This window comes from Cyprinodon tularosa, unplaced genomic scaffold (assembly GCF_016077235.1).
Source record: "Cyprinodon tularosa strain WSP-4 unplaced genomic scaffold, ASM1607723v1 ctg268, whole genome shotgun sequence".
Lineage (NCBI taxonomy): Eukaryota > Metazoa > Chordata > Actinopteri > Cyprinodontiformes > Cyprinodontidae > Cyprinodon > Cyprinodon tularosa.
Window position 1 is genome coordinate 338,195 of NW_024038972.1, and position 25,619 is coordinate 363,813.

The 25,619-nt window shown below is 35.9% G+C and overlaps 1 protein-coding gene across 1 annotated transcript in view; it reads right to left on the bottom strand.

Annotated features, from left to right (window-relative positions):
* Window positions 1-630: 630 nt before the first annotated feature.
* The window catches only part of cacna2d4a (calcium channel, voltage-dependent, alpha 2/delta subunit 4a), a 106,105-nt gene continuing 81,116 nt past the window's right edge, over window positions 631-25,619 (bottom strand). Inside the window, exons 30-40 of the mRNA XM_038289366.1 lie at window positions 15,379-15,440; window positions 9,208-9,222; window positions 8,700-8,744; window positions 8,463-8,525; window positions 6,589-6,659; window positions 5,615-5,690; window positions 5,469-5,521; window positions 4,482-4,537; window positions 3,151-3,171; window positions 2,640-2,760; window positions 631-757 (exon numbers count right to left, since the gene is read on the bottom strand). Coding sequence (XP_038145294.1) covers window positions 631-757; window positions 2,640-2,760; window positions 3,151-3,171; window positions 4,482-4,537; window positions 5,469-5,521; window positions 5,615-5,690; window positions 6,589-6,659; window positions 8,463-8,525; window positions 8,700-8,744; window positions 9,208-9,222; window positions 15,379-15,440 — 710 coding nt within the window. The remainder of the gene's footprint in view (window positions 758-2,639; window positions 2,761-3,150; window positions 3,172-4,481; window positions 4,538-5,468; window positions 5,522-5,614; window positions 5,691-6,588; window positions 6,660-8,462; window positions 8,526-8,699; window positions 8,745-9,207; window positions 9,223-15,378; window positions 15,441-25,619) is intronic.

Consider the following 25,619-nt stretch of genomic DNA (forward strand, 5'->3'; position numbering starts at 1 on the left):
CGCCAAGTTTCCAGGGGAGGCTGGAGACATGGAGTGTTAGTGGACCATGTTCTCAAGTTCAAGTGTTGATGCAGCCACCCATAGATGTGGAGGTCTAAGGTCTGTAGTTCCTGTTGCGGAAACTTTTGTGTTTTTTCCTAGTTTTTTCAAGATATTCCAAAAAAGCTACAAAACAATCCACTGGACTTTGTTTCCAAGTTTGAAGACGTTTCGCTTCCCATCCAGGAAGCTCTTCTAAATGTATTGCTGGAATTTGACATGTTGGCATGACGTTGCCATGGAGGTAAAAAAAAAAAAATTATGCTTATCTATGTGATAATAAACCCTAATCCTCCCTCCTCTATTCTAGTATTTGCATTTGTCTGTAATTGCAGTGAATGTGCACCATGGGGTAGGACAGTGAGAACCTGACCTGTGGGTGGTACGAGTGGCATGACTCAGGACGTCTACGGATCTTCTGGGACCGCATCCTGTCACACTTGACTGATGCATTATGTGCAGCAAGGTTAAGAAAAAAACAAAAACAATGCGAAAACAAACATGCAACAACAAAAGTTCCAGAGCTCAAGTTTGGGGTAATGGGGCAAGAATGTATATTCTTAATTTTTCACTGTTCATTAAGTCACTTTGTCAAAGGATATATTTGACCTCTTTAGGCTCCAGAGTGATGGGTGGATACTGTCTGGAACAGTCACAGTCTCCTTGGACCACCAACATCAGCAGGTTGCTTTCTGGTATTTGTTGCACTACAAACATCCTGAAACAGATAGAAGTGAAATAGAAAGAAACGTCAAAGCAACTCCATGTAGAATAGCTCAGAGTAAAATGCCTGACAGAAATCGCTAACAGACCGAATAATCCTCACATAAAGAGCCTTGCAAAAGTGTTTCTTACACCTTTGACTTTCTTATTTTTTAACATTACTGCCATAAAGCTCTATGTATATTAAGCACAGTGGTTTTTGCATCATGTTATGGAGATTAATTTCTTCTGGAGGAAACACAATCTGAGAAAAAAATGAGACTAAACTGAGCCGTAACTGAAAACTATGGCTGCACAATGGTTCACAAATTTATCATTTGGCAATATCACTTTATGCAATATGCGTATCACAAAAACTGCCTTCGATTTCAATACACTTTAGCCATTTATTTCAGTACCACATATTCAGCAACTCTAAATATTTGGTGATACTAATTGCTCTATTTACTATAACAAAGTTGAAAAAAAGTCATTAATTAAATAAAACTAAGTAGATGTTTCTCAAATGTTAAATATAAAGAGTTTTTAAGGAAGTTATTAAAAAAAGAAGCCGTACAACAATAAGGTAAAACAACAGATCTGGTGACAAAATATGATGATGCATTATTTATCATTAGAAATCAGTTATTTAAACCCCTTAGAGTTCACTAGCAGAACAGCATTGGGGACAAAGGTTACTCTACTGTTCTCAAAGGCTGATCAGATGAGCCTACAGCCAGATGGCAACTTTTGGAAAGGTGAAAACAAAATCTGAGTAGGATATGAGTCTGAATTAGGAATATCAGATATTTAAAAAATCAAGTTATACCAAAAAGCTTTAATGTGTTATAATGATCTGATCACAGTTCAAAATCAAATCTGAAGGAAAATTCATGGCTAGAACTAAAGATTTGCTGCTCACAGTCCACATTCACTTGCTATTTAGCAAAGACATACCCCAGCATCAAGATAACTTGATGCTCTAATTGCAGTGAAAACCCGACAAGAACAAATCGAATGAATGTACCCTTTTCTGTATTGTTACTATATATATATATATATATATATATATATATATATATATATATATATATATATATATATATATATATATATATATATATATATATATATATATGTCCACCCCCTATTCCTTCTCATATTGTTAATTTTTTGTCTTTGTAATTTTTCAAGCCTGTAAACTGGGTTGCAATAACAGAAATCAGGTTACGATAAATATTATAAAATTTTATACATTTTATAAACCTAACCAAACCTAACACAGTTTAACAAAGCTGTCAGTACAGAACATTTGAAAAAAAGAAAATCATTAATTTTTATTTTCTAGTTTGTTTATCAGAACACATTATGGTAAACATTTAGATTTTGTTTTATTGGAACATGATAGAAAACAAAAAAAAAAAAAAGGTTACATGGTTATGGATTCTTTTGGAGGGAAATATTCATGTATGAAAAGTCTATGATAACTTGGATATGTTATACTTCTGCTTTCCACAAGAGGGGACCCAAACTCTGCTTATCCTCTCAAGCTGATTTCTCTCTTTCCTTTCCACCACTATGCCTTGCATCATTGTTTCTGGCTCTCCATCTTGCCATTCAAACCCCTACTTTCTATTTTAATACTCACTCACAATTTTTTTTAAACCCATGCTTCTCACCCTGCATATAACTCTCCTTACCCCCATAACATCTTGGTCCCCTCTACTATCACTCTTCTGACAGTCTTGTATAAATAGACACTGATCATATTGAGCAGAGCGCAGGAAAGCTCTAGAAAAAAAATGGATTCTGGGGAGACAATTTAATATGACCAGTCCGGAGCATAAAAATGACTTTGGCTGCTGTCTGTGTGTATGTGTACATGAGTGTGTGCTTACTTCTGGCACCGTCCACATTTAATAATGCTGTTAGTCTCCTTGACTGACGGCTCATGAATAAAGCTTGGGTACTCGGTGTCACATGGCTGCAATGGGTTCCATTTTTTCTTCGGAACATAAGCTAATGGAGAAATAGAAAGGGGTAATTTCTTGATTAGTTAAGAGTGCATGTGTGATCGACGGGCTAAAAGCCAAACTTTTAGGATATTACTGCTGCTCAGATGAAAGCATGCTTCAAACAAACTGAATGTACAATAAGAGGTGATTTGAAAGCAGACAGAAGAGCTATAATAGCTCAGGAAAGTTTACATGTCTGGCTGGGATTTTGTTTAACTGCTTAGATATTCCATTAGCTGAGATAAAAGTGAAGGATTTGGCAGCCGTGTCTGCTCCCACTGAAAGCCTTATGTAATCTGAAAAACTAAATTTAATTCTGCTTGGAACGTTTCACAAACAGTAAGGTCTGCAGAGCAACAGACCCCCTCTAAAACACCTCAAAGCAAATACTCACAGCGACTGAAGGATGGTTTTGCTGAATGGATGGACGGTGGTAAAGATGAGAGGGTCATTGATGAGGGGGGGTGGAGGTATGATTCATAGGACCGTTAAGACAATTGAAAGGAAATGAAAGGTGATATATGAAAATCTGCCTCATAATTAATGAAAAGACACTTTATACATATCATCCAGTTAAAACCAGATAGGTACATTCGCCATATATAACAAAAAACGTTAAGTAATGATTACAAAAAATATTTCTATAGTCTCAGATAGGTGAGGCAAAACATTTTTAGACTTTTAAAAATCTTATATAAAAGGATTATAATCATTTTTGTGTGTAAATTAATTTCAACAATCAGCACATCACCAGCTAATGTTACCTCACTTTCCACAGGCTGATAGGCAGCTGTGTGCAGTGGATTGCTAAAGTTTTCAGCACGTATTGCAGACAGTCATGACAGATGATGCTATTGTTTATCAGGTCAGGGGTGAATATATATAGCTGCTACTGAAAGTTAAATCTTCTCATTACAGTTTCCCCCGGATTTGTTTTAAAACTTTAATTCTTTCTTCCGTGTTTCAAACTTTTTCTTCTTGCAGACATACATAAAACGATCAGCTTTAACTACTGTTGCACCGATACCGATACCAGTATCGGACAGGGTCCCGATCCAGCACTATCAGTATCGGCGATTACCGACAAATTGGGCACCGATACCATTTTTAGAGCCAAAAGTTTATTCAACTATTGTCACCCAAAAGTTCTACTGGATTCACTTTGTATTAGTCTTTTTCCTGCTTCACAAAGGTAGGCAGCAGCCCGACAAAAAGCCACGATGGTAATTATTTTACATCCAAGTAGTATGCAGTTCCTCCTACATACACACACACAAATCAATTTCAAACAGATGGTATCAGTCGATACTGCACAGCCAGGTATCTGGTATCGGTATCAGGGTCAAAAAATAGCATTGGCGCAACACTAACTTTATCACGGGGACTTTTTTTTTTTTTTTTTTTTTTTAAATAGTTCAAATAGTGAATTTTGTATGATCTTAGTCAAATTTACAGTCATTGACAAAGATAGTTTGTTTTTATTGGTGAATGTAAATATCTGGTTTCAACTGTATTGGTCTGGAAAGGTTTAATTTACTTTGGTGTTATGAGGAACATGAAATGGGCATTTTGAATGAAATGTAAATGAAAGCATACTTACCCTCAATGTATTTATGCTAATTCAGATTCAACTTTTAAAAATTAGTTCATCTTGGAAAAATCTGTGCTTAAGAATGTGTGAGACATGCAAAGAGAAAAAGGAAATTGAGCCATATAACAGCTCACCATCAGCAAAAGGCTCCGTATGCCAAAAGCTGCAGAAATTGAACTCCAGTAGAAACCTTAAAGAGGAAAGAGAGAGAAAGCGATTTGTAGACAGAGGAGACACAAAAAATTAGCTAAGTTTTGATTTGAGATAAATAAAGTAAGCCTTAGAGTCACTCTTTAATAACCATTAGATGCTATACCGATTAATATCAAACATTTTTATTAAATAAAACACTGGTTGAAGTTGAACTTACATTGTAGGTTTTAAGCTGCAACAGTATTTTACATCCAAATCAAATCCCATATATGAAAAGTTGGATCCCAGCCAAGATTTTAAGAAAGAATCTGCATCTTAGATCGCCCAGATTAAACTCAACCTCTGATTCCTGTCATTAGTAGGCCTATACTGTCAGAAATGTTTTTGTTTGCTGCAGCTCAGACTATTCAGAGATCAATAAAATACTATTTAAGTCTTTTTTTTTTTTGCATACTTTTCAAAAATCTGTTTTAAGCTTTGCACATGATCTTGTTGATCTGATTACTGTAGATGTTCTTCAAAGTTGGTTCAAAGATGACTATACTGCTGCAGCTGATCTGTTTTTCTGGGTCACATGACCTGCCTGGACTCAGGCATCTGCAGCATACAGGGAGGGCGACGGCAGGGAAGCTAAAGCTGCAGCCCTTTCAATTAATAAACCACAAGTTTATGAAGTAGGGAGACCAAATTCTGTCAAAGTCAGCTCTATAGTCATTAGGTCTAATCCTTAACAGGTTATTCATCCTAACCCCTACGATGAGCTGAATTACAACAATTCTGCACAACAGTGGGTTTGGATGGCTTTGAATGAACAACTACTCAAAGGACACATTGTTTGGAATCGCATCTTTACAACCTGGCTCAATAATACCTGATGTAGGTCTGCTTCTAGCGTTGCTAGTCAATTAAACTTTACAGTGAATTGGTGATGCAGAGCAGACTATAATGTTGCCTTTAGCCACACTTACAGTAGGAAGTTAGAGAGGAACCACTTGAAGGTCGAAGCCAAAGCGTAAAATGACTGCAGGGAGAATGGAACAGATGAAGTTTGGTGTAAAAGTGACTGGATTCTTGTTTCAAAAATACAAATTAAACTTTAAATAATTGAACTTACGCTGAGAAGTGGACGGGCGCTGCTGACAGAGTGAGAGTTGGTCTTACACATGGCCTGGTAGTCAAACAAGGACACCCTGAGGGGACATGAGCAGACATGTAAACACGGTGTAATTCCTTTAGCTCTTTTACAAACTTTTACTGATCCTCTTACTGTCTTTCACAACTAATATAGCACTAGGAACTGCAAGCTGATGAAAAAAGCAATGTGGATTGAATAGCTTTTTTTTTATTTGGCTCATATCTGAAATCTGAATTTCTAAAACTCTGATCTGCTTTTACAAGTTGTAGCAAACTCCTCTTAGTCTTTATAATCTATGATTAGAAACTTTTTTATTTTTATTTTTTATTTTTTTCTCTGTTCTCCAGATGACTTGAATCACAAACTGCACCATAAAGTGTTTTGTAGTAAAAATAATAACTAAAAATAAACACCATTACTCTCAAATCTATGTTACAATACAGAAGCCTTAATTCAACCCAGAAAAAATAAATTGAGGAATATAGTATTATTATTTATTAAAAGATTTTATCTAATTTGGGTATGAATTATATTCGTCTGTTATTAGCCCTTCTTGATGATCTCATGTTTTGACACAAAAAAGGTGAAATTTATAAAAATCTGGAGGTAAATATGTTTTCATCAGATTCATTTGCACAGATTTTAGGAGCATGTGATTATAAATCAAACCAGAAAAGAATCAGAAGCATGTTCTCTACTAAAGGTTGCTGCCTGTGCCACTGGATAAGGTAAACTAATTGCTTTCATTAGCTAGTTTTAAGAGGGAAATATAGCATGACAGCAAATGGACTTGCATTTTCACCACAGACGCACACACAGAAACCCCTAGAAACACAACCGTATATTATATATATATATATATATATATATATATATATATATATATATATATATATATCTACATATATATATATATCAACCAGGCAGACAGCAGATTAGTGCCAGGCAGGTACCTTTTAAACATGCCCATTTGAATCAGTGTGGTCATCACTGATCCGTCCGTCTCGCCGAAGAACATTCCTGCCTGTCAGAACAGATGATAAAGCTCTCAGTACAGCTTAACAAATTCCTGTGATGATAAACTGACATATTTAATTACAATTAAAATGCTGCAGTAATGTCATTTAATGCAAACACTTTAAATAATCTTAAACTTTGAATTGTGGGGATGATAAAAGAGATTTTAAATCTTTTTTTCTTCTTTTGTATGATGAAATAGATAAAAATCCAGATTACAATTCTGGTATCTGTTTTTAAAATTTGTTTTCATGATCAAATTTGTTCTGTAACAACAACCAAATGGAAACTGGGGTCCCTTTTACTTTACCTATGCGAAAAACATCTTGATTTAAACATGCAAATATGCAAAAGGTAAAGTTAATCCATAGATTAACATAGATAAAATTTTAGTTCCTCTAAATCTAAGGCAGATGTATATGCAGAAAATAACAGGATGAAAATGAACAACAAGTTTTTGTTTGACAGTTTTATATCAGACAGTTATAATTTTTTTCAAATTGTGTTTCATTTCAACCATCAACTTCAATGTATTTTATTAGAACCTTCTCTGATATGTTGGAGTGTAGGGACGGTGCATCCAGTCCTCACGGTAGTGGCAACTGGTTTAGCAGGCGTGATATTTTGGTCACCTGCATGCCGATGAGGATTAAGGTGATGGTGGGAAGGAATCAACTCTAAATCTGCGCTATAGGTTTTCAGGAGCTGAAATCTAAGTCCACCCCCCTTTCAGGACCCAGTCCTCTGTAGTGTGGACCCCCCAACAGCTCCCTATTACAAGGGCATGGCCCAGCATCAGGTTAATTTGCAGGCCAACAACGACCTTAACGACCCCCCATTTCAAAGGGGTGGACCTGTTCAATTTGCATGTTTTCTAAGCCATAACAAGGCTTTTTATGGGCTACTCTATAAAAGCTTTAGTCCTCAAGAAGATGTTTGTCCTTTAATGCTTACCAACATACCTCTCAGACCTTTAAAGAACTTCAGTATACATCACACTCTTATAAACTATTTACTAATTAAATGGCTAATATCCATTCAAAGGGGGGTAAATAAAAAGGCATGTTACTTTGAGATTGTTGCTAGTTAATTATAGCCTGATAAACCAGACTAAATGTGAGACTAAATGTGTAATTTAGTCTGGCGTCGATGAATGAGACATCAGAAGATTGTTGATGAGAACAACCCGTTGTTTTTCAAACCATGTCTGTGCCTATTGGCCAACACTCTGACCAATGAGTGCAACTCACTATGACGTAGTAAGTGTGACAGAAAGCTGGTGGGGGAGTGTAAACAAACAGCCTGTCAGTAAAATGACAAATACTTCCTTCTTAAAAATGAATGAGCAGAACACATCTCTGCGTTGTGATTGGCCAGCCAGTTCTAGGGCCTGGGGCATTGATCGAGGCTAGAGCAAACTCACAGGCAAAAATGATTTTGGCCGCTGGCGGGCGGGGCTAATTTACTAGGCTAGCTAATTCAGAAATTTTTAGATAATTTTTCTCCTCACATAATTAAACAAAACAGTTTTTGCAACAACAACAAAAAAAACATATGTAAGATACAAAGGATTATTAGGTTTTAATGTTACAAAATATGCAAAACTGGCATAAAAACATTTACGTAAGGAGTCTACTAGAGGTCTCAAGAAAAAAAGGAAAACTACTGAGATACTTGGCCTTTCTAAAACAGATACACCTAAGCTTTCATGCTCTTAAGATATTGTCTTCTCTCATCAAAGAGAAAACAGATTGGAAAGCTTTCACACCTTCAAAGTAAGATTTAAAAGGCCTTTAATGTGTTGACTTACATCACTCCGTTGTTTAGAAATTAGGACAAAGCCATTATTGTCAATAACGTAGCACTCAATGTCCTAATAAGAGACAGAAAAACAAAGGACTTATAACAAATGTAATTAAAGTGATCAGCAAAAGATTAAAAATGCTTAGATTTGTTCTCTAGTGGCTCCATACTCTACAGATGCATAATAATATTCAAATATTATGCAAGTCATATAAGTAGAAGACAGAAAGCAATATATACTCACAAAACTGTCACAGCGAAGAGGACAAACCCCTTCCACAGTGGAGCACTGAAGAAAAGAGACAAAATCTACTGTAATTAGAGAGCAATTTCAGAAAACCTCAATGAGCCAATTAGAAATATTATCTCTATGTATATGTGAGAAAAGAGTGTGTCTGTGTTCACAAGGAAACATTTTAAACACATGCTTCTGTCTGTGGTTTTCTGTGGAGGTGTTAGGCTGGAACGGGTGTCTTAATATGTGTGAAAAAAAACAGTGTCTGCTTTGGTGAGAAATTGTTAATTTGTGCAAGATGTGACAGGAATGTCTACCTGAGACTGAGACTGGTGAGCATCTCGTTTGAGAGTTTATTTTATGTTTGTGTCTCTGCGACTGTGTGTACGTCTGCCGTCTGTTTAATTAATGTTGTGAAGCACAAGTTCACAGAGCTCAGCGGGGAAGTGTGGATGATATTTTCTGGTTCCATAAGCAAAAGGAGGCTGCCTCTGTGGAAAATGATGAGCATACTTACATCTGTGTCATTTGGCTGAAGAGAAGCAGAGGAGAAATGAGAGCAGAGCATTACAAAAAGAGTAGCATTGGATCAGGCAATAAACACTTTTGATGCTCCTGTTTACTGTTCAAACATATGCTCTGATTGCATAACAGAAATGAACTGTATAAGATGCATAACCTTTAATTTGCTGTTTAAAAACCAACAAGTGTGTTGTTCATTTTATGCATTTAGCACACGCTTTCGTCCAAAGCAACTTACGCAGTAGACACAATGACAATGTTTTGTCATATGGATGATAACTTTAACATTATGATTTTTTAAATGATCTTAACATATTTTGAGATATATCAAGGAAGTTAATAAATGTTTAGATTGCAAAAAGGTTAAAGGGATCTATACAGCAAAAATAACAAATAAAACTTTTGCTTGAAGAGGTTAGTTTGTTTTAGTCATCAAGTCATTACTCACCTGCAAATGTAAAAAAAAAGGACTAAATGGTGAAATCTTTTGTCTGTGGTTCAATGTGTGGGTTGGTGTCTATGGACAGCATGTGTTTGGAATCATGGTGAGGTGAAACAGAGCATGTCGAACTGTGAATGAAACAATTTATCATCCTTTTCAGTCCTATTACAGCCAAGTGTTGGTCTTTCTCTTGGTTTCCCATCACTGGTGCCTGGTATGAAGAACAATTCAGGGGACTTAGAGGAATGACAAGGTGTCCCCTGTAGCATACACCAAGTAGTGAGGCTTGATGCGAGAGGCTAGATTAAAAGGACAATGACCATCTCATCCTTTTAATCAAAAAGGAATTCGGTTACGGTTGTATTTGTACATATACCTATTGACTGTTATTTAACATGCCAAATGTCAGGGACATATTTAAAGTTGAATTTTATAGTGACTACAAAATTCTCCTAGTCTCCATTCTGAACCATGCCCATGTTCAGGAAATATGGTTAATAAATACCCATAAGCACTTATAAGCTTTGAGGGCCTACCAGTGAGCCGAGGCCTCGCTTATAAAAAAGTTTAATATTTACTTTTTTTTTTTATCTACTGTAGATTAATTGCATGTATAATATAATCTGAATTTTAAAAAACTTTTTAAAACCCAGAAGTACTCTGTTTTGGTCAAATTACATCTAACAGCCGTAAGACAGACTTTCTCACTCCAGCCCTTTAGGGGGCAGTAATACACCACAGAGGATATATAACTAGCACAACGTTAAAAGCATGCAAGTAAAGGCTGGATCACACCACTCGTGTTTGACTCTGCAAAATCCAATTTGATTTTTCTCCTGTCACACCGACAGCAATTCATACAGAGAGGCTCCTACTACACATAGGGTTAGCAGATCTTGATCTGTGCAGGACTCTGCTGCATTTTCACCCCTTCAAAGTTTAAATAATGTCCCAGAAATTGAAACAATGTTCTAATTTGACTGGATCAACTTATGAACAATCAAACAAAAATATATAAGGTGTATTCAAGCTTTCAAAGTCAGCACTTTCATAATGACACAATGAAACCCTGGAATGAAACAATGACATACTTGTGATAAGTAGGGCTGGGTAAACAAATCAATTTAATCGATTTTGAATTGATTCCTTTACATTTTTGCAAAATCGATGTCTAGGAAATTAGATCGATTCGTTTTATAGTGACGCGCGTGACGTTCACATTCAGATGAGCAGGAAAGATGCTCTCAAGATGACTTCAAGCCAGACAGCTGCAAATATAGCCACTAGTTTGACTGAAGACATTAACAAATGGAGGCTGACCAGCAAATACCCAGTAGTTGTTGCAGACAACGCTGCAAATAAGGTTTGTGCAGTGGAGATAATGCAGCTCATGCATGTCTGCTTTGTTCCCGCTGTGTCACATCTGCTTGCTCGAGTGAGGCTTCACTTTTTCACCTCTCACAAACAAGTTTGCACTTTTGAGACAGTTTTGTTCCCGTCTCAAGTTTAAACTGTCTGATTTACAAGTTTGTACTTTGTGTTTAATATGACAGGAAAAAAATTATTACATGAGTATTTTGAAACACAGTTGAACCACTTTCATTATTGTAATAACAGATCGAATAAAATTTAATCGATTTAGAACTGAATGAATCAAAATGGAATCGATTCAGGACTTAATACCCAGCCCTAGTGATGAGTGCAAGTAAAAATAAATCAGACATATGACATCAGCAAGACAAAAATATATATAATTTCTCCCCTATAAAGAGGTATCAACAATTTGCATTATGATCTGATAACTATGGAGTTAATCTTGATTTATTTTGGTGTATATATTGAGGCAGATATGTTTTTAAACCCTTTGGGTTTAAAATGTTAAGTCTTCATTGCCAGCTAGATTAAGATTTAAACTCCCAGATGTAGTCAGATTAGTCAGTATATTGTTTTTGGAAAAAAAAAAGGTATTTTATCATTACTGCAGTAGGAAAGAATATTCAGCATAATGTGTTTAAGTTTGCAATTAACAAGACGTGTTTAGTTTCACAATATTTGTTTAGTTGAGTAGTCTTAATGATAAAGGTACTCAGTCTTTCCCAGCCGCAAATGTGAATTTATGTTTGAGAATTGGTGATTGAAAATGTCTTATAGCTTGGTTTATAAATGACAATAACCTGACAAATCTAATCCATGTATTTCAGCTGAAGGCCTGTTTTTGTTTAGTATCAGAGAACCAAGGTTGAGAAGCTCAGATAGTGATAAGCAGAAAGAAATGTCCTCCTTTCAAGTATGCCTCTAAAAAAGCCAGATTTATAAAAAGCCAGAACTATTAAAAGAGTGGATTTCTCTGTCTAGTTAGAACAGATTAACATCTTTCCCAGTCTGTATTTTTCCCCTTAAAGGAACTAATCAGGCCATCAACAATTTTGTCACCTGCCAAACTTATTGCTCATTGTATGTTTTACTAATATAGTGAAACCCTAATCGGTTTCTTTGAATAATATATTTCTTAGTATTGATAATTTTCAAAATATCTTTTATTTTGATAGCATTTTGCAGATGTTATTGCATCCAAGGCTGGTGACTAAGGAAGGCTGAGAAAAAACACATTTATTTACATTCAAAAACCATTTGTAATTTCCTTTTCACTTTACAATGATTTACTAATTTGTACTGATTTATAAAAAATAAAAAAAATCCGAATAGTTTCAGTTTTTCTTTTGATAGAAATGAGAATATAGGGGATTTGAATATTTTTTTTATAGACAATCTGGACACATCCTGGTTTTCTGTTTCTGTCTGATGATTATGTTCAAATTGGGACTGACCGTATGTAATGTTATCATGATGGAGCAAATTAAAACCTCAAATAAACTACTGTGAGCTTCTCTGGCAGGCTTATTCATTGACACACATGAACACTGGTCAAACTAGCACATGCAGTGCTTATGAAAGTACATGAAAGAAAGAGAAGATGATAACATAAGCCTGCTTAGTCAGAAATGACTGATGAAATCAGAAACAGGAGGAAATAGAGAAAAAGGCATGAGATGGGGAAGATGACAAGAAATTTCTATACCAGAAAAATTAAGTATAAAAAAAATGTACTACATTTTACGGATTGAGTGTCTGAAGATGGACATAATGTCCATATTGGCACAGATGGCAGAGCATATGGTCCCTGTTAATCTGACACATAACCCTAACAGACAAACACAAAAAGGCACCTTTTTCCACATCTCTAACACACACCAATGTGTGCATACAGAAACACACAAACCCAAAGTCAGCCACACGCAGAGCCACGCTGCAGTGGCCATCAATCACCTAATGGCTAGCCAGAAGCTTTAAATGGCATTTTAACTGCTGTCATTTACAGCCATGGGTGCAGAGGAGGAGAGGGACCAAATCATCAAACACCTGCTACTGCAAAAAGAGCTATGGTAAATTAAGCAAGTTCTCCCGAAGGTGTGAAAGGTTACTCACATCTTTCTCTTAGGGCTATTTCTGCATCTCTCTGCACAACATGATTATCCCCAAATAGCTTTAATGATGAAATTAAAGTTTCACATATGGTCTTAAAGGCACTTCTTTAATGGGGAGAGCAGTGAAATGAGATGGTGCATTAGGCCGAACTAAGTGTAAATGCTTTAATTATCAAATAACAAGGAATAAATAATGCTTTTAATACTCAGTAAAAACTGATTTGATTTTTTTAAGATACAGAATTATAACAGTTTATTTGTATATAACTATATAAATTGCTTAAAACTGCACTAAAATATCACCTTCTAGATCTGAATGAATTAAATATTCTCATTGAATGCTTTGTTCTGCACATAGTTGAATGTGCTTACAATAAATCATCAATGCAAATCAAATTATTAACCATTGGAGCCCCTTTTTGCAGTTGCATGTCCTTATGTCCATAAAACTGCTTAAAAATGAGGCACGGTATTGTGTGAGACCTCCATTTGCCTGTATGACCTCCCATGATGTCTGGGCATGCTCCTGATGAGGTGGTACATGGTCTCCTGATGAGTCTCTCCCCAGACCTGGACTAAAGCATTCGCAAAGTCCTGGACAGTCTGTGGTGCAATGTGTGACGGTGGATGGAGCGAAAAATTCTGTCCCAGATGTGCTTAATTGGATTCAGGTCTGGGGAACAGTCTGGCCAGTTCATAGCTTCAATGCCTCCACCTTTTAGGAACTACTGACACACTCCAGCCACATTAGGTCTAGCATTGTCTTGCATTAGGAAGAACCCAGGGCAAACCTCATCAGCATATGGTCTCACAATGGGTCTGAGGATCTCATCTCATTACCTGATGGCAGTCATGCTACCTCTGGCGAGCACATGAAGGGCTGTGCGGCCCTCCAAAGGAAAGCCCGCCCTACACCATTACTGCCAAACCGGTCATGCTTAAGGATGTTGGAGGCAGTAGATCGCTCTAAATGGTGTCTCCAGACTCTGTCACATCTGTCACATTTTCTCAGTGGGAACCTGCTTTCATCTGTGAAGAGCACAGAGTGCCAGTGGCAAATTTGGCAATCCTGGTGTTCTCTGGCAAATGCCAGCATGTTGGTGTGTGAGCACAACCCACATCTATGGACATTGGGCCTTTCTACCATCCTCATGGAGTGAGTTTCTAACCGTTTGTGCAGACACATGCACAATTACGGCCTGCTGGAGGTCATTTTGCTGGGATCTGGCAGTGCTCCTCCTGTTCCTCCTTGCACAAAGGTGGAGATAGCGGTCCTGCTGCTGGGTTGTTGATCTCCTAAGGCCTCCTCCACATCTCCTGGTGTACTGGCCTGACTCCTGGTAGCACCTCTGAACATTACGTTGACAGACACAGCAAACCTTCTTGCCTCAGCTCGCATTGATGCACCATCCCGGATGAGCTGCACTACCTGAGCAGCTTGTGTGGGTTGTAGAGTCCATCCCGTGCTACCACAAGTGTGAAAGCATCACCAACATTCAAATGTGATCAAAACAAAACGCAAGAAGCATAGGAACTGAGAAAAGGTCTGTGGTCCCCACCTGCAGAACCACTCTCATCAAGTGTGTCTTTGTAATTGCCTGTTGTCTATTCCATTTACACCAAAGCATGTGAAGTTGATTTTCAATAAGACAGAAGTTTAATGTAATTGAAGTTATACTGTGTTGTTTACATGTTCCCTTTTTTAGTAGTGCAAGTATATAACTGTTTATTGCTAATTTACCTCAAAACTTTTCACCCTCACTGTATATGTGCACAGAAAAATTAACATGGTCAAGTTAGAACAGCTTAAAAAGTCTGAAAAAAATATACAGTGACTGTGTCCAAACGCTCGCCCTAACCCCTTAATTACTATATACAACAAGGACTGTATATAGTGGAGTTTATAGTGAACTTAAAGTGACCATTCGGACAGATGATCACTGTTTTTCACTCCCTGTCGGCTCCTGCCATGATGCTGTCGCCATCTTTCACCCCCAAATCAAATCCAATGATATTTTGTGAGGAGAGCCCTTTCAAAGCATTCTGGGATATATCTGCTCTTCTAGTGAACATAGATGAGCACTAATTTTCATTGTGGGACATTTTGAGTCCACCATTTTTTTATCCACTAGACGTTCGGACACTCATTAAAATAGCCTAGCTGCTATATAGTGCTCTATATAGGGGTTAGGGCGGATGTTCAGACACATCCAGTGTGCACTTGGTCAGTAAGTCTTACCTGTGCAGCAATGGCTCTAAATTTGGATTCAAGCACCTCCAAAGTCATCTGAATCCCAATAGCTGTTGAGAAACAAAAATAGACATAAGAAAGGAACATTAGTTAGATCTTTCTTTAAGCAATTGCATGAATAAGTACTTGCTAACCACATGCAGTAAGGAGTACCCTGTAGATAAGAAACACAAATTGAAGTTTTTAATCAGGATTTTCAAAAGCGACTAATAGCATCATTAATGCCTCAGAATAGGCCACATCTCTTCCTCGCTTTCAGAGCGGATGAGCAGAAGAGGTCTTTTAGAGCAGATCAGCTCTGAAGTCAGAACTCAACTTATGAAAATCCTTTCACACTCATTGGCCTTCAGAGCCTCCGCAGCGCTGCTAAAAAGTTCCTATTCTTAGAGTGTGTTTGAGGGCATGTGTGTTTATAACGCCTCCACAGCGAAGCCATCTCAGTCATAAAATGCTGAGAATTAGTGTCCGTTTGAACATGTCCCACACACGCGCAGAAATATGCACACAGGGGCATAGTGATTGCTTATGTCAGCTTAGGGCTGCATGTCTGTCAGCATTTCGGGCAGTTTGGTAATGGGGAAAAAAAGCAAGCCGTAATTGCATAAGTTCCCTGTGCACACATACAGTATGTACCACCCACACACATACACAGCAAATACACATTTACTTTGAGTGGAAAGATATGACTCTTCGTATTAGCATCAGAGACTCAGCGTTTTCCTCCCCGCGTGGTTTGGGTAGCCACTTAAAAGCCTCTCTGGTGATTACAACACACAAAACACATATGCCAGCACACATCTACCTTTGCATACAGATATATACAGTAGGAAACTTACTGTACAGATCCCAGAAGTTTAGTAACCCTGATTCATCACAATAAGGTCATAAAGATAGTTGAACAATATGCAATATCCCTTCCTAATTCAGCCTGAAATATTCAGTACCTTGAGAACGAGCATTACGGGGCCTTTATAGTTTCTTATGGATGTTTGTTACTACTTTAGCACAATTTCACCACACGGCCTTGTGAAAATATCCATGCCCACTGTTACAATCACCAACTTCAATGTCACTAGTAGCTTTACATTTTTAGGGACTCATAATTGCCAGTTTTTGTGTCTAAATATAGATTCAGATCTGTATTCAGAGTCAGCCATTAAAACAAATTCCCTTCTATTGTTGTTCCAACACTTATTAATCTAGAATCTTTTTGCATTTAGATCTAATTATGATCTCATTAACTCAGATGAGCTTCCCTGCAACAGTTTCACAATGGGGATTGTTCGTTACTCTTATAGTTGATGTCACTCTTCCATAAAGGCCTGATTTGTAATGCGAATGGGTTATAGATGATAGCTGTTGACATATGCAGCTTCTCCAGAGTTACCAAGGACATCTTAAACTGCTCGTCTGATTAATCTCTTCCCAACCCTGTATGTCAGTTCAGGTTGTATACAATGTTAGGTCAGTTGCTGTTCCAAACTTTTTTTTTTCAGACAGTATTTTAAAACGTTTTCACGTCATGCTGGCTTATATGTTGATTGGTCTTTATGAGTTTTTTTGTGTTCATCTTCTCTAAAAGTCTCCTGAGCTCTTAGCAGAACAAGCATAACTTCCAACCAAGTTAACTACTTGCTGATTAGAGTGTAATTCTATTGAGGAGTGAAGGGAACATTAATACCCACCAAAACTTTTCAGAAAACCATGTATCATCTCCCCAATAGTTGGTTATACAAAACTATGTGTAGCTCAGTCACATAGAAACTTTTATGTTGCAAAAACCCTGGCAACCCAGGGTACAGACTAGGAAACAAGGTCCTAGTTTAACACACTTCTCTGCAGCTTCCCTACTGTTACTCACTCATTACTCCACTCAGGCAGTGTCTTGCCCACGACCAAAATCTAATAAATTATAAAAGAATCCCAAAGGAGTAAATCATGATAATCCAATTAAAAATAACTCCAATTGAGGAAAAAGTTAAAACGATTAAATGTTCGAGTCAATGAGTTGATGCAATCAACTGGTTTTCCATAGATAGAAAACTATGAATCAATTTGACTGTATGATCTAGTGAACTGTAAAGTGCATTGAGATGATGTGTTGTGAATTGGCGCTATAGAAATAAACTGAACTGAAAAACATTACTGAAACTAAAGGAGTAAAAATATTCTTCTAAGTTCTGTTACCTAAAGTTGAGTGATAATTTCTACCACGTTTTTATCTAATACTAGTTACTTAGGAAATAACTCTTCTTTGTACACAGTTTCTGTACTAAATTATTCAACAAAGAAATGGAAGCTTTGTTTTTCTTCTGTTACCACCTCCTACAGATCAGAGTAAAACATATATTTAAAATATGGTTATATGTCAAAGACACTTCAGTTCCAACAAAAAAAAAACTTACCAGATTTATCCTTGATTTTACAAACCGGAGATAAATACATGAAAGTAAATGTTAACGTAATCATCAGAAGCTAAATGTTTAAAGAAGAATCTTAACTTAAGTGGTCCTGAATAAAAAACATTTTAGAATATTAGTGCAATTTTTTTTTCTTGATATAAAATGCGTCACACACAAACTTTCCAAAATAAAATGATTTAAAAAACAAACATATAAGAAAAGCATATGTCTTTTTTTTTATTTTGTGTTCATTTAATATCCTCCCCAAGCATTAGGAAACCTTAAAAACCAAACTTTTTCAGGTATTATTTCTATTTCCTTTTTGCCATCACACATTTAAAATCAAAGAGGTAGAAGGCAATTTTAGCTCAACAACTGAACATCACTTAACTCGTACAAAAAAAAAAAGATGCCATCAAGTTTCAGATCAGTTATAATAAAACCACAAGCAGATCTAATTATTTTCCGACAGCATATTCTTTTATTAGATGCATACGTTGGCTCCCCTATTCCTAACGTCTCCCCTCTGTGTCCCACTTGTTTTCCAGTCTTCCTAAATCAGAGTCGTGGCTGTAAACAGTCTATAATCAGTCACAGACATAAAAAGGTATTTGCCTGATTGGAGGGTTGTTTATCTGTTCCCTCTTTTTCCTGGAGGGGAACCTTTCAACATTCAAAATATCCAACACCTAGGAATCAAAATGTAAAAAAAATATATTAAAAGCAAATCCTTTATATTTGATCTGCTATTTTGAACCAGTGCAACAAAAACTGTTAATATTTTCTGCTTTTCCCATAAAAACATGTTTTTCAATTTGTTCAGAAGCCCATAAAAAGGCAGTAATCTCTCCTTCTCCCCTTTTTAAGGGACTGATAGCTCAAATCTAATTAAAGCCAACTCTAAGAACCTTGCATTAATGTGTGCGCAGTGTTCAAAGCTTTTTTCCTAATAAATATATAATTGGTGTAGCTGCACACGTTATCGAATTAGTACACAAAGGCCTTGGACGTATGAGAGAAAATGTGTGTTTTTAAGCACATTTTGTATACCCTGTGTCTGAGGCATAATTAGCCTGAGCTGCCAATCTAAGCTGGGAATGTTTTCAATAGAAAATGTACAAATAAAAAGGCAAGCACTGGAGGTAATTAGTTGTTTTACTATTGAGATTGCAACATGACAAATACATCTACATTTTATAAAATGTTCTCAAGCAAGTCTAGAGGCAGAAAAATCTATGTATGATTCTATCTATACAGAAGAGGATTAGGGCCACTGGAAAACTAAAAAAGTTAACTGATTTTTAAATATTTTTTTGGTTTAATATGGGGGGAAAAAATCAGTAAACTTTTTTTTATTTTTTCAGTGGCCCTAATCCTCTTCCATATATCTTGGATATTTGCAACATAAATAAAAAAAAAGAAAAGAAAAAAAGATGGGAATAATTACAGGGCTACAATGACAAATTTCCAGGGACTCAGTACAAGTATGCAAGAGAAATCAAGGTAAAACTCATGAAATCTGATTTAGTTAGTTAAACTCAGATTTTTTGAGCTCTTAACAAATCCGTTTGCACAGCAGGGAATTATCAAGAACATCATTAAGCATGTCTTATGTCTTATCAACAGAGTAGAGATGAAAAAGATGGATGATGTAAATAATCTTTTTATATTGATTAAAAAAGACTATAATTACAGAAGAGTTAAATCATAATCATAAGAAACAAAACATATTTTCAGAGCCAAATAAAAAAGTTAATAAAAGATGAGAAACTGTCCAAATTGGATGGGATGTTATAAAAATGCCCCTTTACATCCATGTTGATGATCCATGAGGACAAGCCTCGGTTTTTCTTGATGCAGTAAATTGTTTTTATAGATTTAGTAATGTATACAAAAATATAATTTGTTCATATTGCCAGAAATTAGGATTACTATTTTAAAAATTATTAACATTGTTTAATCCAACTCTGATATTCAATCCTTACATTGATTGTTTAGCATTCATTCACTGTCCAAAATCAGGGGATCCATGTCGCATTAAAGCCAGAGAACTCTAATGCTTGTGTGTGTATTCTGCTGAGGTTGCTCAGAAGGTCAATTTGTGTAGAGCAAGCAGTGGAAAGAGCTGTTGTCGCATTGCCCTGGAATACAGATTAAATGCATTGAAACACACAATAGGAGTCAATAAATTAAAGTCACACAAAGGTGAAGCCAATAAACAGAGGTGAGAAAGTAAAGACAACAACATGGAGGTCACTGAAACATGTTGTGCTAAAGTTTTCATACCACTTATTTTTGCACATTTTCTCCCTTTGCAGAAACAAGCCTAAAGGGATTTTATTTGGTATCACACAGTTCTGGAATGAAAGGAAAATTATATATAAATGCATATAAATACAATCCGTAAAATGTGCTGAAGATTTGCATTTAAACTCTTTTCAAACAAGTCCCTAATAAACAAGATCTAAGTAAATATTCCAACCTATTTAAATCTACAGCTCAAGTGAAGGAGTTTGTGGCTTTTTTCCCCTCACACTCCACAAGTCAAATATTTATGGAAGACAGGCAAGAAAAAAAGCTTCTTTTTAGCAAAGCCATAGGAATCATTATTGGACAGAAAACATGAGGGCCACAAAGTAAACATGAAAGAAGGTGCTCTGTTCCAGAGGGTATTCAACCATTTGGATCACATACAAAATGACATTTGTCTAAGAAGACCAACATTGCTCATCCCCGTGAACAAAGCAACCCCAGATTGAAACATGGTGGTGGCAGAATTATGCTGTTCGGAAGCTTTTGAACAGGGATAAGACGAAAAAAAAAGGTATTGAGATATCACTTATAACTAGAGCCGAATGAGCCTAAATATTTACACAGACCTACAGTGTAATTATTTAATAAATATCAATGCATGTGTGAGAATGGTCTGGTCAAAGTTTATATGTAGACATATTTGAGAATCTGGGGCTAGACGTAGAACAGCAATAGAGATATACCTAGAAAGGCTTGCTAAAAGTGGAGAGAAGCAAAGATCAGAGTTCATAGAAGAGGCCCATGAAACCTGCAAGATTGGAAGACCATTTGTGTGGAAGAATGGGCCAAAATCACACCTGAGCAACGCATGTGAGTAATTTCTCCATACAGGAAGAGACCTGAAGCTGTCATTGCTAAAAAAAAAAAAAAAGGCTTTTATACAAAGTGTTAAATACTTTTCGATAAGTGTGTTCAATTCTTTTTCCCTGCTCCATTCCACATTATCGCACATAACTTCATTTCTGGACATCAATGGTTTGATTTCTTTGTACGTTTGGATTGCATGGATTGTTACTAACATCTGGTGAAAACGTCACGTCCTTAGCACCTCTAGAAATGTATTTACTGAGAAAATGGTGGCGTGTTCATTACTTCTTTTACCCTCTTTTACCGTATATACCTTTTGCTATTTTTGTGAAATTATTTTACATCAATGTATTCATTCACTTTATTACACAGTATTTTATAATTTGTATAATTCTGTAATGTAAAGACATTGGTAAAACTGAAAAATACAGCAGCAGTCCTTTGCAGAAAAGGACTGTTGTCCTAATCAGATAAACAGACAAGCTATGTAATCTGGTCTAATACAATTGTTAAAGGGAAAGTAAGAAAGGGATTGAGAAAAACGAGAGAGGATGGCAGCTGATAAAAAACAAAAATGATTGCTGTTATCACCTAAACACTTTTAATTTATATTAAAAGTGGGATTTAAACACATCTCATGTGTTTCCAAAACAATGAAGTCCCACTTCTGATTATTTGAGAAATGTCTATATCATAAAAAATTCAAACAAAGACTAGAAGAAGAAGGTGAGAAGTGAAGGACGGTCTGTGACATGAAGAATTAGTTTTTTTTTTTTTAAATGATTCCTGTTTCAAAGGATAATCAGGTTGAGTTTGTTTTGTTCTGCTGTTTAACCCACATCTTTGCAGCTCTAAACAGCCTCAATATGTGTTTACATTCATCCTACATGCTGAACAACATATGTTTTTTACTTAAACATTTATCCTTGTGACCTGAATCTCTTTATTATCTGCTCCTTGTTTTGATTTTTGCTTTCAGACACGTTTTCTCCTTATTCTATATAGTTTTACTTCAGTACTAGAATAAAACTTTTGTCTAATTCATATATTTTAGTTTTATGTGTACCTGTAAGCTTTCCTCTGCCTTCTTGTTTTGCCACAGTCACACCTGAACCCCCCATGGTGAAAAAAATACTATTTAAGAACCTAATATGACCTTCATTTGTATCCCTGGCCTGTCTGATGTGTTCCTCCTTATACTGTTTGTTCACAAAGTTTCTAAAGCAAACCTTTGAGGCCTCCAAAGACCAGCTGTAATTACAGTAAACAGTTTCTAGTGTTTCAGTTACACAGTTGAGATGATTTCTGGAGGCATCTGGTTGCATTGAATATTTAACAAGATCAAAGAGGACTGAAAACGTATTTGTCAAAATTCAGGATTTGATTTCTAACGATTTTAAAAAAGTTTTCCTCTCACTTTATAATTAAGTACTGTTTTGTGTTGATCGGTCATGTTAAACCCCACAGAAGCAGATTCAGGTCTGTGGAAATAACAAAAATATTGAAAAATATTAAATTTCACTTCAAGACCCTGTGTTGAATTACTCATTTATTACTTCCAAGAACAGGTGAATTTGTTGTTATAAACAGAATTAGACAGAATTAAAAGGTTTTAATCTCACTTTGTATTCACATAAACAAATTTAATGCAATGGACCAAATCAATCCAATGTTTAACAACATGCAGACATACTTTACTGGATATTAAAGCATTAAAGCAATATTAAAGCATGGAAGGTAGCAATGGTTTGACCAAATTAACAGGTAATTTTAACTGATAAACTGAATGGTAAAGTATTTTATGGTAAAACACTCATTCTGTTTTCTGTTCCTTTTATGTGCTCATAAAAATGGAAAGGGTGTTATTGGAAGACTTTAAAATTGGTTACAGCAATATTCTCAGTGACTCAAAAATAAAGCATACAAAAATACTGCATTTAAAGTAATACTGCTGAAGTTTTCTATTGCATTAGAGCTCTGTGTATATTTTAAGAAAGCAAAAAAGACTTTCAGAAAAGATGCTTTGAAAAGCTTTTAAGCCTCGCTCAAAATCCAAAAAGTGAGTGTTTTTGTTTGAAGTGACTGTGGGCAAGAAGATTACGGTTAATCTCAACAGATGTCAAATTTATGTCTTCTCCTACAATGTCTCGCTCTCTGTTTATTTGATCTGCAGTACACACACAAACTCACACATCAGAACTGTCAAGGAGATGATGGCATTGAACAAATGTGCACAGATGATAGCTTTCTGGTTTACAAATGCCTTTTTGTGGTCTGTTTTCCTCTGTCAGGATCAAGAACAAATAATTACAGTTTGTAGCTGCAAATGTCAAATCATTATCAGAAGATGGAAGAAGCAGTTTAGAGCAATTTTTCTTTCCTCTAATCCAGTGTTCCATTAAACCTTTGGCCTTTCTTTTTCAGCATAATCTACAAAGTCTCTAGGTGCTATGAAAGCTTTTATGGCCTACCTTGATGAAGTGATGCTGCTACTGCAATTACTTTAGTTTACCATGAAAAGTGGGCGATTTATATGAAGTCATAAACATTACAGCTTGTTTAAACAATAATCTAAATACAAGATTGTTTTTTAAATATTACAGCAATGTGAGTCAGTATGCATTTTTGTAAGTTTCCTGTAAACATTCAGCTCTTATATATGATTTAAAGGTATTGCAGAGGATTTTCTTGAATTTTTTTAAAAGACCCGCATTCTCCACTTTTAGAAAAAAATGCACATGCACAATCCTGTATCCACTCCTAAGAGGGAACGCATATTAAATGTGTTAGAGCGCATGCATGAGCCCATTTCTCCACTCTGTTTAAAAGTTGCTGTTTGCATCGCTCATAGAAGCTTACTTTCCAAAAGAAGTTTTGCAATTTTTCACTATGTCGGACTCACCACTGGTAAGTGAAAATTGAGATGAGCACATAGGATGGCCTTAAACATATCATCCAGAATGATTGACAATTAGGAGGACCACTTATTTTGAAGATCCAACCAGAAAAAGAATATCCTCCACAACACTTTTAATTAAAAATAATTTTCTTATGGGTTTACATCAGCCCACATTTCCATTCCCTTTATTTCCAAATAAATTGCAGTGGACAAATATTTCAGACAACATGTCTATATTAGACGACGGAAATGTGTGTAAATACAAATAAAGCTTCAATTAGTTTTAATTTAACATGTATATCCAAATCAAGTTGTTATGTAAAAGTAGAAGTCAAGGCCAGAGGCGCTCTCTGAGTGAAGAAAATGGCTCATCTACAGTTAAGCCACCTTTTCATGATTCCCATCATGAATACATGTATGGGCTTCCTCAAACTAGGGCTGTTGTTCTCTTATTAAGAATAGGTGATTCCTTTTAACTGAAGACACCTGCTTATTTATTAGACAGGATTGCTTTAATAAATAAATGACTCAGTACAACCACCTTTTCTCCCTTAGAGATTTTTTGCAACAGCCATGTAATATCAGCCATGTAATTGGGTACAGTGATGTAGGTGTCATGCTGTGGAGAAACGGAAAGTTGATTAGACTTTTGTGCAGCCAAATAGATTAATGCAGGGAAATCCTAACACTCAATTATAATGGAACTTCCATTTCCAACAGAATAACAAATTATAGATGTTAATCAAATCAAGAATCTGTGTAGCTACAAAAATGTTATCCAGAATATTTTATAAAATGTGAGCCACTCTCTGGCTTTAATGTAACATATGCAAAAAAAAAAAACACTTTTTCTGTTGACACTGATCTAGCACATGAAGTTCTAAAACAATATTACAAAGAGGCTTGTAATTGTAACATAACAAAACAAATACTATAAAAAGGAAAGAAAATGCAATAATACTCATAACTAAGTTAATATTTCTATGTAAATATATAGATGTATAGATAGATGTATAGATGTATATGTAGATGTATAGATAGATGTATAGATAGATGTATAGATAGATAGATAGATAGATAGATAGATAGATAGATAGATAGATAGATAGATAGATAGATAGATAGATAGATAGAAGTTAACAGTCTTAAGCTGTAGTAAACAGATTATATATTATGACATGGAGTACAGTACAGTGCTGGTTACTGTGTGTTGAAATTTGGAGAACAGTACAATATTTAAGATAGTAATTACAGACAGGGTCATGCTCTAATAATTTGATATGAAACAATTAAATGCAACCTTTCAACCTCGAAGTTGCACCAGGACCACACACAGTCTGTGCAAACGCTCACAAACCGCTGAGGAGTTGACAGAGGCTGCACTGACATCACGTTACCAAAGCAACAGGCAGGAGTTAGGGGATTGGACAAAATGATGATGACTCAACTTCCCTCCCTTGTCTTCCTCTGTCTCACCATAATATCCTTTTTCATAGTCAAGTTTCTCACTATCTTTTCAGACATGAAGGGTGCAAACTGAGGCAGGTGCTCAGGCACAAGCATGTCGTAGTTTAGAAGTACAAGTGTAGAGTGTAGTATTTAGACAGTGAAGACTCTGTTAAAGATACAATGTCCATATGAACACATCTGGATTAAAAAAGTATTTTTTTATGAAATCAAAAAGTCATGTTAAAGATGAGTGGGCAAAACTGTAATGGTGGACAAATAGAGAAGACGACCAGTTTTTTATAAATAGGAATAAACATTGTTGACATTTAGTGTATGTGTTTGGACCTTTTAACCCATTT